The sequence below is a fragment of the Vulpes vulpes genome, chromosome 9 (genome assembly GCF_048418805.1).
Source record: "Vulpes vulpes isolate BD-2025 chromosome 9, VulVul3, whole genome shotgun sequence".
Taxonomy (NCBI): domain Eukaryota; kingdom Metazoa; phylum Chordata; class Mammalia; order Carnivora; family Canidae; genus Vulpes; species Vulpes vulpes.
The window spans coordinates 59618822-59634103 of NC_132788.1; the positions used below are offsets into that span (position 1 = coordinate 59618822).

The 15282-nt window shown below is 40.4% G+C and overlaps 1 protein-coding gene across 1 annotated transcript in view; it reads right to left on the bottom strand.

Annotated features, from left to right (window-relative positions):
• The window catches only part of SYN2 (synapsin II), a 197422-nt gene that overhangs the window by 44475 nt on the left and 137665 nt on the right, over positions 1 to 15282 (bottom strand). The window contains exons 2-3 of the mRNA XM_072720275.1: positions 2514 to 2571; positions 1179 to 1270 (exon numbers count right to left, since the gene is read on the bottom strand). Of these exons, the coding sequence (XP_072576376.1) occupies positions 1179 to 1270; positions 2514 to 2571 (150 nt within the window). The remainder of the gene's footprint in view (positions 1 to 1178; positions 1271 to 2513; positions 2572 to 15282) is intronic.

Consider the following 15282-nt stretch of genomic DNA (forward strand, 5'->3'; position numbering starts at 1 on the left):
AAGTCAGGATGGTATATACTGGAGCTGTTCTGATCTCCTTGTGCACCAGTTCTGGGAAACTAGCCAAAGTCAAATCTTACATGGCAGTTTTAGGAACTGAGCCCTAGATTTCCTACACTGGCCAGGTCTTAAGTTCCTATATTCATAACTGGAAGGGCCTGCCTTATTTTTGCCAGATCCCTCCTGGCACCCTGCTATGTGGTGCCTACAGTTCTACATTCTACCTACAGTTGTAGGGCCCATCATTCTCTCTTGAGCTCACTCCCCACCTGGATGGACATTTCTTTTTCTGTCCTCATCTCTAGGATGGATGAGTTTACATTTCCTGTTGCTAGGTTCCAGACACCTGAACTTTGCCTTCCCTGTCACTGAGCCAGTCCCTGTTGGACATCGGAGACCTCAGTGTCAGGATGCTGCAGACTGAGGTAGGGAAGAGGATGAAGTGAAGATTCTTCTTGGAGCAAGATTCTGATATCTGAAAACCTGATACCATGCTGAGCCCCTGGGAAAAATGACACTGTGGAAACCATTTTTTCCCATCTGGAATTCTCATGATCTCCCTCACAAAATTGTTGTATTAAACTTGGTCACATCTATAAGTTACCCAGCATACCACCCGGCATGTAAGTGCTTGTAACTACAAATTTTTCTTCCATATACAATGTCCCTTCCAACCTAGACTTTCCTATCAGAATTCCCAGGACTGAAGAATATAGAAAGAATACAGGGCTGGGAGTTAAGAGAATTCACATAGAAACACAAGGCTCTTCTACTGACTCACTGAGTAAATCTAAGCAAATCAATGTAAAATAGGTTGAACTAGAATTTTCAAACCTTTTTTTAAAGCAATGGAATCCTATTTTCCAGGGTAAATATACACAGAGATAAAGGCACAAAAATCACACTGGTGGAAGTGGCGCTGGAATCCTAGAACCCTCTGATAGGAATCTGATTACCTCTGAATGAGTCCTGAGTTCTTTCTCTACCATTGGATTAAGAGCTCTCTGAGAGCAGTAGCTAGTTTTCTCTGCCTTCCTCTACCACTTCTACATAGCACACATCATTAACTTCTGTACAATATATCCCATCCCGCTCCAACACTTGACTTTGAAACCACCTTTGCAAACCAGAGACAATAACTCTGAAGGCCAGGACACTGAGGACAGAAGGAACCTTACCGGACAACCTTTGTGCCGTTCCGGAGTACCTGCATATCCACAGCATACGTCCCATCTGCATGGGCCACCAGGTTGAGCTCTGAAAATTCTGCCTGGAAAATAACAGTAGGGGATAAAAGGGTAGATTTCATGTTATATATACATTTTTTTACTACAATTAAAATTGTAAAAATAAATAAATAAAAATAGTAGGGAACTAAGGCCATAGTCTTGGCTTTACCAAGTTCTCCACAGAACAACAGCAGCCCTCCCACCAAACATTTACTCAGTTTTCAAAGCATTTTCACAAACTGATTTCATCTCACTCTCATAGCAAGTCTTTGAGGCAAGAAGGACAAAGATAATTCTCCCCATTTATAAAGAAGCAGTTAAATGACTTTCTGGACAAACAAAACTTATTGTTGGTAGAGATAGGAACAAAGCTCAGGTCTTCTGACTCCTCTGTGCTGCCTTTCTACAAAGTAGGAGTGCAAACTGGGGCAGCATGTCCTCTGTCAGTTTCAACATAAAAACACCAGATTTTAGTATGGCAACTGGGTTTTACTTCTGCTCTGCCCCCAGTTAGCAACATGGACTTTAGGCAAGTCACTTGTCCTCCTGCAGGGGTGGGAGGGGAGATTGTTTCATCTATAAAGTGGGAATAATTTTTAATCAACCCTGACTATCTAACAAGTTGTTTTAAGAGCTAAATGCAATAATGGGTGGGAAAGTACTCTGTAAATTATAGCACACTGTGTAAGGAATGATGAATAACTTCTATTATTACATAGAAAATACATGCATTGTTGAAACTGGACATCCCCTTCTCCACCCAAATGGAGTTCTCTATTTATCATGAAGCAAAGGGTAGAGGAAGATTTAAAAAAAAGGGGCGGGGGGCTTTCAGGGCTTTACTACATTAAATGAAGATGGTGTAGCTTCTCTGAAGCTGTAGCTTCATGACAAGTAGGCACTACTGCAGGTGAATAACTGAACGACAGTTATATGCCAACCCAAGAATATTATGTCACCAACAATATGGAGATGTGGCCAAGTGTCCCAGGAAGACATTCTCCTAAGGTCTTCCTTAGCCTGAGAATCCTGCACTACAAGAGGCCCTAAGAACCACATTCCTTGCTTTTATACAGACAACAGGACCATGAAAAGAAATCAGGGAAGTTGAAAGGCAGCCTTCATGGCCATATCTCAGAGAGAAAAGCCCCAGGGAAAGGGGTGGGGAAAAGGAGATGGAGAGCCTGGAATCCAGTGACGACTCTGAAGAACTAGATGGTTCACTCTGAGATGTTGAGAGAACAATGATGACGCAGATGTAACACTGGGCCTCAGGGTAATTACCTGTTCCACTTTGATGTCATAATCTCCAAGGACTTTTTTACCCCGGAAGCACTTGGCCCTGAAAAAGAAAACAACCCACACAAGTTAGTTTGTACAAGTATTTGAGATCAGAAATTTACTATCATAAAGAAAAGGATCACAGCAGACAGAACCCCAGAATGAGAGTCAAGAGACCTGGGATAGGGTTGGACCGTAACTCAACTACTAGATCATGATGAGACAGCCTCAAGCAAAGCACTTCTCCTTTACGCTCAGTTTACCCATCCATAAAATAATCCAATGCACTATTTCACTCCCAGCTTTTGGGATTTTATGATAATACCCTTTATCTTTGGGCTACAAAATAAGTCTAGAGAGCAGCCTGGGTGGCTCAGCGGTTTAAGCGCCCCAGGGCGTGATCCTGGAGTCCCAAGTCGGGCTCCCTGCATGGAGCCTGCTTCTCCCCTGCCTGTGTCTCTGCCTCCCTCCCTCTCTCTCTCTGTGTCATCATGAATAAATAAATAAAATCTTTAAAAAAAAAAAATAAAGGAAGTCTAGAAATAGGAGTTTCCCTAATATGATTCCTGGTAAAGATCAGGTCAGTCTCACACATCTCTATACTTTTCTTATCTTCCCCCATCCTACAACTCACTCTGATTTTTTAGTTGGGTTCCACCCTTGGAATTTTAGTGTTGTTTTTTTTTTTTAAGATTTTATTTATTTATTTATTTATTTATTTATTTATTTATTTATTAGACACACACACACAAAGGCAGAGACATCGGCAGAGGGAGAAGAAGCAGGCTCCCTGCAGGAGCCTGATGCGGGACTCAATCCCAGGACCCCAGGATCACGACCTGAGCCAAAGGCAGATGCTCAACCACCAAGCTACCCAGGCATCTTGGAATTTTAGTTTTTAAAGAAACTGTTAACATTTTACTGCTTCATATGTATACTTTCAAAAAGGATTTGAGGCAATTAATAATTTAAGAGGCAAATATAACCAACAAAGTAAGGATTAAAGGACAATGAATGACAAAGTGTTAATTATACCGGAAAAGAAATTTTAAAAATTAGGAGGCTGAGGAAAGTTACTATAATTGAAGAGAAAACCTATACTGTATTTCTGAATTTCAGTTAAGAAAACTACTCAGTCTGAGTTATACAGTACTTATTATTTTCCTATATTGTCACACATCTAAAGGAACCTCACATTAATGCCTCAGGAGCTTCAGAGCCCCTTGTCAGTGGACCATGTTTATGTTTATATTGATACCCATTCCTACTTTACCTTTAATCTCCCCATTTCCCACAAGATTTTCTTATCTATCCACTTACTCTAGTTCTCCATGTGTAAAAGGGCCTTTCCACACTATACCTGCTAGTGAGGTTGGTCTTTCCCAGTGCCTTGAAATTTCAAATTAGTTATGTTTCACTGGAGGTTTCTAAAAGCCTCTCTCCAAAATAAAGGGCATCATGTTCTAGGAATTGTGTGAAAATTTCTTTCAAGAACATCTCATTTAATCCTCATAACAACTTATTATATAGGGATAAAGGTCTTCATTTCTGAGATGAGGAAACCAAGACTCGGGAAAAAATAGCCTATTTAAGGTCACATGGCAAGTTAGTGACAGAGCCAATATTCACAACCAAGTTTGAGTCCTGTGCTCCTGGGACTATATAGTACTGTCTCCCTCTGCTGATTCATTCTCTCCATCTTCACTCCCACCATTACAAAAACTGACTTGTGTGTTGCACTGCATGTTTTTTTCTCCATTTTCTTTCTTCCGCTCAAAGGGACTTAATGTTGCGAGCACTAGTTCCACTACAAATACTTCCCACCCTGGTTCCTGTGAACTACCCAGGATGAGGCCAGGCTATTTCCTTTCCTCTCTGGGTTCTGGAACAGTCCGTTCTAGGAAGTTGTCATTTGTCCTATTCAAGTCTCTGGCCATCCTCAAATTGTTCCTCAGAGGCACTCAGCCATCATCACTGAAGACTATCCCTCAACCTTTGCCCCAATACTTCACTAAGCTTCATCAGCTTGCTTCCAGAACCCTGTTCAACATTTATAGCTCAGCAATCCCCTCCAGCAAGGGGCCTGTACCCCTTTTGGCTACTGTTCTTATTTCTTTATTTATGGATTTAAATGATAGTCCATATATGGCACTATCACTCCTCTATAGATCTTGGGCTCTGTATGCTTTTATCCAGGACTTTAAAAAGGAGAAATGGAGTAAATGACCCTGGAGTATCACTCCTCTATAGATCTTGGACTCTGTATGCTTTTATCCAGGACTTTAAAAAGGAGAAATGGAGTAAATGACCCTGGAGGTTCCTTTCTTGTATTGATGAGATATGTCCACCTTTTTACCAGCAATGCTTTCTGATGCTTCCTGTCTCAAAATAGCTCTTGTTCCGTGAGGTAAGTCTCAGAGACATTAACAACAACCTCTCATTCTGTATGATACCTTGCACTTTCAAAGCACATTCCTTGCCTTATTTGTTCCTCACAACTTAGTGAAACAGCCAGGGCAGATAGTACTCTCTGTTTGACGGATGGGGAAATTAAAACCCGAAGAAGTAAAATAATATGGCCAAACCACAGAAAAGTTCATAGGAGCTAAGCTTACAACTAAGAGTTTATATCTATCTTGGCTTACATGTTGCCAAGTATTTTAATTCGCTAACTTATTTTGTGAGTTTAAAACACTGATGTTGAAGTATATTTATAGATTCTGGCTTGGTTTATCTGCCACTTCCTGCATCTGCCCATTGACCAAGTTGGCTAACGATACTGTTTTCATGCCTTTTCCCTGCCCCCACCTCTCCAATGATCTTAATGCCTTTTCCTTAAGGTAATCTGTCCTGTTGAAAATTTTAGTCTGTGTTTCCTGACTACAGGTCACTGACCTCTGTTGGCTGAGCACAATCTTATGGAAAAGGAGTCAAAGATGGCAGGTGAATAGGGCACATTATCCTATCTGTAGTGTTTGGAAATTTTCATGAAATTTCCAAACTGTAGTTTCCAAGCTGTAGTGTTTGGAAATTTTTTCATGAAAAATCCTGATACTAAGAGAGCACTGTTAGGATATAGTGTGTTAGAATCCAGGGGAATTGTGAATCACAGGGCTCTGAAATCACAGTCTAGGTGGGAATCCTAGCTGTACCCTTTCCTGGCTCTATGACCTTAGGCAGTGGCTTAAATTAAAACAAACAAACAAACAACAACAAAAACACAAAGGTCATATGGTGAAATTAATCAATATACCTTCAAAAGTACATAAAAGAATACGATAAAAAATAAGTATCTCAATTCCCATTTCTTTTTCATCACACATAATCCCAATTATCAGTTGCAAGCATATCCTTCCAGTGTGGGGAAAATGTCTGCACCTATATCCTTCTAACATACATATAGCGCCATGCTACATAAACTCTTCCTTTTTGAACCTTGATTTTTATTGCACTCAGAAATCCATCTTAGTGATATGCTTTCAGCACATACTGATGGATTTCTTTCTTTTTAATAATTGCATGAAATTCCATTCGAGAGTCATACAGTAATTTCAGCAATATATATTGGTGAGTGTTTAGATTTTCAGTTTTTGGGTTGTTTTTACCATTATAAATGATGCTATAATGGATAACATTTAAGAATATATCCATAGGAGTGTCTCCTGGGCAGCACAATCAGTTAAGCCTCTGACTCTTGGTTTCAGCACGGGTCATAATCTTAGGGTCCTAAGATCAAGCTGTGCATTGGCATGAAGCCGTGCTTCATGCTGATGGAGTGTGCTTTCTCTCTCCCTCTCTCTCTGCCCCTCCCCCTCTTCTTTAAAACAAATAAATAAATCTTAAAAATATATGTATCCAGGGGTGCTGGGTGGCTCAGTCAGTTAAGTATCTGCCTAAGCATCTGCCTTCGGTTCAGGCTGAAGATGTGAGATGTGAGAGATGTGAGAGATGATGTGAGAGATCCCCAGGACTCTGGGATTGAGACCCACATCAGGCTTCCTGCTCAGCAGGAAAGAAGGAAAGAAGTCTGCTTCTCCCTTTCCCTCTGCTGCTCCCCCTGCTTGTGCACTCTGTCTCAAATAAATAAATAAAATCTTAAAAATATTTTTTTTTTTTGGTGGGGGGACGTCTGGGTGGCTCAGGGTTTAGGCATCTGCCTTTGGCTCAGGGCATGATCCTGGAATGCCTGGATGGAGTCCCACATCGGGCTCCCTGCATGGAGGCTGCTTATCCCTCTGCCTATGTCTCTGCCTCTCTCTCTCTCTGTCTCTCATGAAAAAGAAATAAAATCTTTATATATATATCCCTAGAAAAAAAAAGAATGTGTTCACAGGATAAATATTTTTTTCCAGCTGTACTGAGATATAATTGAAAAAATTGTATGTATTTAAAGTGTACATTGTGAGGATCCCTGGGTGGCTCAGCGGTTTAGTGCCTGCCTTTGGCCTGGGGCATGATCCTGGAGTGTCAGGATTGAATCCCACATGGAGCTCCCTGCATGGAGCCTGCTTCTCCCTCTGCCTGTGTCTCTGCCTCTCTCTCTCTCTCTGTGTCTCTCATGAATAAATAAATAAATAAAATCTTTTAAAAAATAAAGTGTACATTGTGATGACTTAATTTACCTATACTTTGTGAAATGGGATTACCACACTCAGGTTAATTAGCACATCTGTCACCTCACATAGTTACCATTTGTGTGTGTGTGGTGAGAATGCTTAAGATCTACTCTCTTAGAGAATTTCAAGTATACAATACAGTGTTATTAACTATAGTTACCATATTGTACATTAGAAGGATAAACAATTTATTGCAGAATTGCTGGTGCAAGGAACAGACACAGTTACAGTTTTTACTGATATTGCAACACTGCCCCCTACCCCATGCCACCCCCAAGAAAAATATACCATTCTTCTCAGTATTTGAAAGTTTGGGAAAGTTACTTCACCTCCTTTAGTTCCCTTCTCCTTCTCCCAACCCCCACAGTTCCTTACATAAACTGGGCTCAGAGTAGGACTTTCTGACTGGCAGTGTTGTAAAATCAGCCTAAATTCACCCTCTTTGCTCCATCTTAAAAAGAACCTTAGATGTACATCCTTGAAGCACAGACTAAAAATATCTATGGTGCCTGTGTTGTCAATTTCCCTCTATTGTAACATTTTCTTAACAAGCCTAGCAGCTGAGGATCTATGTGGGTTTAATGGCTTGCAGCTTCCTTGATGGGCCAGTCAAGGAACCATATCACCTTACTGCTAAAATGAGTAGAGGCTTCTAGATTTAACTCTTCTTATTCAAGGCAATGAGTATGCTCACAATTCCTATCCAACTAGGGCTTGTGAGGCTAAGGATTTCAGGCACTTCTCTGCTAAGGCTGCCTCAAAACTTGGCCCAACTTAGGCAAGCCTAACTTAAATTTTCCCTGTTTTATGCATAGGATAATGGAGAAAGGTCTAGAAATAAGCTAGTGGGGTTGGGTTCAGGCATAGTTCTACCACTTTTCAGCTGTGTGACTTTGGGCAAGTATTGCCTCTCTGAGCCGCAGTTTCTTCATGTATAAAATAGGGTTAATAATAATTGTAATACTGAAGCAAACATTCACTATGCACTAGCCAATATTCCAAATATTTTATGTATTTTTACCTCATTTATTAATACCATACTCACATGTTGTTGTGAAGACTTAATAAAGTCACATGAGAATAACTGACATGAAATTGTTTTGGAAACTCTGAAATGCTATGCAAATATGAAGTACTATTAGCAAAATGCAACAAACATTTATGTACCAGGTATTATTATTGTTTTACTATTACCACAGCCAACACGGCCTCTTCCTCTTCTGAACTTTCATCCCATGTATTGTCTGCTCACGATATTTGGCTCATAGCATTATCATCTGATACCAACTTTCAGACTCAGTTGTTCAATAACCTGGGACATCCCTCTCCCACTCTCAGCTCAGACAACTGGATTATGTAATAATGCTCAGAGTAAGGACCATCCATCCATATGTGAGCCCTGGATTTTCCAGAACATTTATGATTTTAAATAATGATTATGTCCTATTGACAGCTTATATGATTTGAGCTAAGGCCTATACAAACATAATGATCATATCTATAAATTTCCAACTCCTTCACTGAGCTATGTACTTACCTAGATCACAATCAAGGCTTGCTTATTGACTCGAGATGTTAGGAGTGATTTTTTTTTTTTTATTGGAGTTCAATTTGCCAACATATAGCATACCCAGTGCTCATCTCGCTAAGTGGCCCCCTCAGTGCCCATCACCCAGTCACCCCAACCCCCCGCCCACCTCCCTTTCCACTACCCCTTGTTCGTTTCCCAGAGTTAGGTGTCTCTCATGTTTTGTCACCCTCATTGATATTTTCACTCATTTTTCTCTCCTTTCCCCTTTATTCCCTTTCACTAATTTTTATATTCCCCAAATGAATGAGACCATATGTTTGTCTTTTCTGATTGACTTATTTCACTCACCATAATACCCTCCAGTTTCATCCACGTCAAAGCAAATGGTGGGTATTTGTCATTTCTAATGGCTGAGTAATATTCCATTGTATACATATACCACATCTTCTTTATCCATTCATCTTTCGATGGACACCGAGGCAGGAGTGATAGTTTTGGCTTGACAAATGTAGAAAACCAGAAGGGGCCACCTTCAGGACTCAGTGAATTGAGCCTGTCTCTAAAGGCCCAGCCTCTTCCTCTCTTCTCATATGTGAACACCTGAGGGTGTCATGTTCTTTCTTCCTTGTCCTTCCCTACACAAAAATCTTTTCTTAATCTCCATCCACACTGGAACTAAAGGGCCTAAAAAGTCTATAGTGTAAATCCTCCCTAGGTGCCTGAGGTTTGTATAAGGATCAAAAACCTCAAGCTAGAATATGAAAGCATTAACAAGCATTCTTAGAGCTCTGGCACTAGTCTAGCACCTAGTAAATGCCTGGCACTTGTCTGGATACTTATCTTTAATACAGTGCTTAGCTTCTGGCACTCACCATCTAACTGGCTTGTTCTTCCAGTCAAGCATCTCTAGGCATCAAGAAGTTAGAAAGCACACTAGAAATACTAGAGGATTCCTATTTCCCACCCTATGGTAAAATTGGGCCGGCTGGTCTTGAAGTTTGTGAGGTCCTGTCGCCACCCACTGGCAAGATGTGTACTTCAGACATGCTGTCCCAGCTCACGCATTCACTTAGCTTGTTGAATAGCCACCAACCCCACTGACCCAGGAATGTATCTCCAGGTGCTTATTTGCCGCTTTGACTATGCGCGAAAATTCACTGTTTCTTTTAGAAAGTCTGTGTCCCTCAAGCTAGATATTTAGCTTTTTGCAATCTTTAGAAAGACAGGCTGTGATTTGTCAGTAAGTTCAGCAACAATTTACTGAGTATCCAGTGGGAGGTGCTGGAACTGTAATAAATGCATTAGCAGTTGCCAAGTAGCGAAAGCACCATCTAGAACAGGAGAATGATATCCATTACCAAAATGGGTCATTGCTAAGGTCCCTTTCAACTCTTAAGCTTTATAACTAGTATTCACATGCCCAACTTTCAATCTTTCTTTAAAAATTATTTAAAGCACACAACTAAAACAACAGAAGTTTCATTCAGCACAGAAACATGTACAATGAAAAATAAGTTCCCTCTACTTTCAAGAAGCTCACAGGTTTGTGGAGAACAGAAATATAGACAGGAAGTATATGCGTAAATATAGGGTATAAGCTGTAATAGGAGTACCAACAAGGCACTTTTAGAACTCAAAGGAGTTTTCTTTGCCTGCAAAAGTCTGGGAAGGCTCCAGAGAGGGAGCTAAGTCTTAAAGAGTTGAGTAGGAATTTGCCACATGAGAAGGAGGAACAGACTTGAATTGAATGGCTGAGTGTAAAGGCAGAGAGGCTACTTGAACACAGAGCACAGCAGCAGACCTGACTTCAGGGAAGGACACTGTTGGCAGAGCAGTGGGAGCTGCAGGTTCCAAGAAATGGAAGCATTGAACTGGCAAAGGGTTCAGATGTCAGGCTGAATAGTTAGGACTTAATGGCTAGCTTCCAAAATTTTTTTAAAATGTTTTTATTATGAAAAAACTACCCTCAATAGTTATCAACATTTTGCCAATATTTTCCATCTATTGCCGTCACTGTTGTTGAGACTATTGTCTGGGCATTTTATTTTTATTTTTTAAATATATTTTTTATTTTTAAGATTTTATTTATGAAAGAGAGAGAGAGAGAGAGAGAGAGAGGCAGAGGCACAGGCAGAGGGAGAAGCAGGCTCCATGCAGGGAGTGTGACGTGGGACTTGAGCCCAGGTCTCCAGGATCATGCCCTGGGCTGAAGGCAGCGCTAAACCGCTGAGCCACCCAGGCTGCCCCAATTGTCTGAGCATTTTAAAACAAATCCCAAATATCATGTCATTCCTTCTATAAAATTTTAAGTTCTATCTCTAACTGGGTGGTGATTTATTTTTTTAACGTAACAAAATATATAGAAAATTTGCCACTTTAACCATTTTTAAGTCTAAAATTCAGTGCCATTAAATACATTCACAGTGCTGTGCAATCATCATCACTATTTCCAAAATTTTTTCATCCTCCCAAATAGAAACTCTGTAGCCATTATGCAAGAACTGCCCATACCTACCTACCCCTACCCCCAGTCCGTGGTAACTTCTAATCTACTTTTCATCTACAAATTGGCCTATCTTAGGGTAATGACTTTTTAATAGTTAATTTGTTATTTAATAATTGGCAAATACTTTTAACAACTTTACTGAGGCTATATTCAAATTTTCTCAATTGTCTCCAAAAATGCTGTCAAAAATATTAAGCCAGGAGGTGACTTAATCAGTTGTGTCTAAAATCTGAGAGACTACCTTATGTGGAATGTGGGAAAGACTGGAGGGACCACACAAGGCCTTGGGATCATTTGGGAAGCTGATGCAGTAACTAGATATCAGAACTTGGTTTTACCAGTACAGAACAACTGCATAACACTCATCTGGCAACTCAATCATTTGATTGATTAGGCCTAGGAACTTTGAAGCTGGCTGGAAAATGACAGTTATTTAAAAAGATGTTTAAAAATATATTAACTAAGAGGATATAATGAAGTCATAGAAAGTGGTATAGGACTCCTACTAAAGATGTTCTGGAGATATAAATGAGACCTAAGATAGTCAGGTAGGGACTTAACATTGGTAAAGGAATTCTTCACTCAAATTCGGACTTGTTTTCTAATTCACGAACCATATAACTTTCTTTCCATATGTGGAGAGATATGTCTGTTATGGATAATTGGTTTAGGAATAAGAAGCAAACAACAGGAATAAGTGAACACTTTTCTGGATAAAAAGTTCTGTGGCTACTCCTTGATATGAATTCAGTGATTTTTTAAAAAGATTTTATTTATTTATTCACAAGAGACACAGAGAAAGAGGCAGAAACATAGGCAGAGGGAGAAGCAGGCTCCTTGCAGGGAGCCTGATGCAGGACTCCATCCCGGGACCCCAGGATCATGCCTTGAGCCAAAGGCAGATGTTCAACCACTGAGCCACCCAGGTGCCCTGAATTCAGTGATTAAGCTGTTCAATCAAATGCTCTGCAACTAAGGTCCTTCTTAGATAGAAAGCAAGCTGCATGGTGTCTTAGTTAACATTCATATAAATGATCTGGAAGGGAGTACAAGGGGAAACTGCCAAGTATGCAGATGGCATTGAGCTCTTCCAGGGATTAAAATGCCAAGCTGATTAGGGATAAACTGAAAGAAGATGTGGACGTGGGCAGAAAAGTGGCAGAGGAGTTTTAATGTGACTAAGTGTAAGAAAACACATTCAGGGAAAATGATTTTATCACAGGATCATGAGTGTTCGACTACAATCCAGTGAAGGAAACCGAAATGACGGGGAAAAAAAAGACATCGGTTCTGTACGATGTCGCAGGCAAACCACTGAAAGAGTGAGAGTGAAAGGTTAAAAGATGTTGGGTATCATCAGAAAGTTTACTGGAGGGACACCTGGGTGGCTCAGTGGTTGAGCGTCTGCCTTTGGCTCAGGGTGTGATCTTGGGGTCCTGGGATGGAGTCCTGCATCAGGCTCCCCGCTGCAGGGACCCTGCTTATCACTCTGCCTATGTCTCCACCTCTCTGTGTCTCTCATGAATAAATAAATAAATGATCTAAAAAAAGAGAGAAAGAAAGAAAGTTTACTGGAAACCCAACAGTAAGGCTTTTTTAAACTCTGACCTCATCTTTTTGTTTGTTTTTTGTTTTTTTAAGTTTTTTTTAAATTTATTTATTCACGAGAGACACAGAGAGAGTGAGGTAGAGACACAGGCAGAGGAAGCAGCAGGCTCCATGCAGGGAGCTCGCCCAATATGGGACTCGATCCCGGGACTCCAAGATCATGCCCTGGGCCAAAGGGAGGCGTACAACCACTGAGCCACCCAGGCGTCCCCACTCTGACCTCATCTTGTACAAGTCATAGTACTTTCATATTTCTGACCCAGGATATTAGGACCACTTATCTAAAAACAAATGACATAATGAAAGCAAAAATGGCCTAGGGAAAAATGGAACAAAATGTAAAGGCCCTGATTTTAGGAAAGACTGAAATAATTTCTTTGGTCTGTAAAGGTAAGGATCCAAAGGGGACAGACGGTTATGAGGGAGGGAAAGACAACACTGAATGACTTCACTGTCGTTCATCCCAGATAATCTATTTATTTCATGTTATTTCATGGCTTATAGGGAAGCTGTCTCAATGTTATTGGTTTTATAGGAAAATGAGGCTCAGAAACTAAGTGACTTGATTAAAGGTAGCAGGGCTAGTAAAATTAAATTTCAGGCCTTCTGATGATCAGATTTAGAGATTATTTACTTCCTCAGGTGGGGACTGTGCTCTATTCCTTTTTGCATTTGCAATACTGTCCTAGTATTTGACACATACTGGATGCTCAGGAAGTGTTTATGGAGTTATTAGATTGAATATAGCTAGACACTTGGAGGTTAATATCAGAGAGTTTAGCCATGCTCGTTGTGAAAGAATCCTGGGCTTGTAGGTCTCTGAGGATACCTACATAGTGCATTTCTCTGGAGTTATATATGTGAGTCCCTCAAGTTATCTGTGGGAAGACTGCAGCAGCCTTAGGTGGTGGATGAGACCCCTAAGGAAAACAGCAATCTCAAAGCTCTGAAAACGACTAATTTCTGTGTAAACACCCTGGTTGTGACTTGATTTGGGAACACCAAATCACTTTTTCTGAGCAGATTTTCTGAAGATCTCTATTTTGGGGAATAATTAAATGATGCAGTATAACAAGATAACAACATTATCAAATGCAGAAGAAAAAAGAGAATCCTGTAACTCAGAACACATGATGGGAAGATTAGATGCATTTGTCTGTAATTATAGTGGAGCTACAGAACAGAATGCTTTGGAGTCATGGGACAGATTCTCTTTCCATGACTGGCTTATAAAATTAAATCAGGCTGATTTGATTTTGGAGCAAAATGGGTCAGTATGAAGTTTACTTTAGATAAACATTAAGCAAATATAATTTTTTAAAAGATATTGATTTATTTCATGCTAGATAAACATGGTTCCTAGCATTGACAAATCTCTAGGTTTAACTCCAGCATAGGGTCACAAATCATAATCACAATTACCACTACCATCAAAGCTGCATATTTCCATCCATTTTTAGCAAACTGGATACAAAGGAATGTTCTCTATAATCTGGCCCCACCCTTCTATTTCAAATTCATCTATTTCCATCCTTCAAGACAGCTCCAGACTTTTTGTATGAATTATAAAAAGATACTCCTGGGCGGCCCGGTGGCTCAGCGGTTTAGCGCCGCCTTCAGCCAGGGTGTGATCCTGGAGACCCTGGATCGAGTCCCATGTCGGGCTCCCTGCATGGAGACTGCTTCTCCCTCTGCCGGTGTCTCTGCCTCTTCTGTGTCTCTCATGAATAAATAAATAAAATATTAAAAAAAAAGATACTCCTTCTTCCAGGTGGATACACTCCTGTACTAGGGTACTTAACTTGACAAAAAGAATGTGGAGCTGAGTTTCATCCCCCACTAGTTTCCTTATTCAAATGCCCCTGTATAGTGAAAAACCTGCACAAGCATATGTAGGAGCCCTGTCCTACCACCATCCAAACACTGAATGGTACTATTACATCAATCTATCATTAAGACACTGTTTCTCAACTACCTCTCATCAAACTATTGCCTCTGTGCTTAGGTCCACTTAGAAATGACCTCTTTTGGGGCGCCTAGGTAGCTCAGTTGGCTGAGTGTCTGACTCTTGGTTTCATGTTAGGTCATGGTCTCAGGGTCATAAGATTGAGCTGTGTTGGGCTCTGTACTCAGTGCAGAGTCTGCTTGGGATTCTCTCCCTCTCCCACTGTTCCTCCCCTCGCTTGCCACACTGTCTCTCTCAGATAAATAAATAAAATCTTTTTTAAAAAAAAAGGAAAAAAATTACCTCTTTCTTACAAGATCCATGATATGGAAACAACCTAAATGTCCACTGGTGGACAAATGGACAAAAGAAATGTGATGTATACATATAACGGAATATTATTCAGCCATTAAAAAGGTAATCCTGCCATTTGCAACATGGATGAACCTGGAGGACATTATGCTGAGTAAAATAAGCCAGACACAGATAAATACGGCATGATCTCACTTACATGCAGAATATAAAATAGTCAAACTCAGAAGCAGAGAGTAGAATGGTGGCTGCCA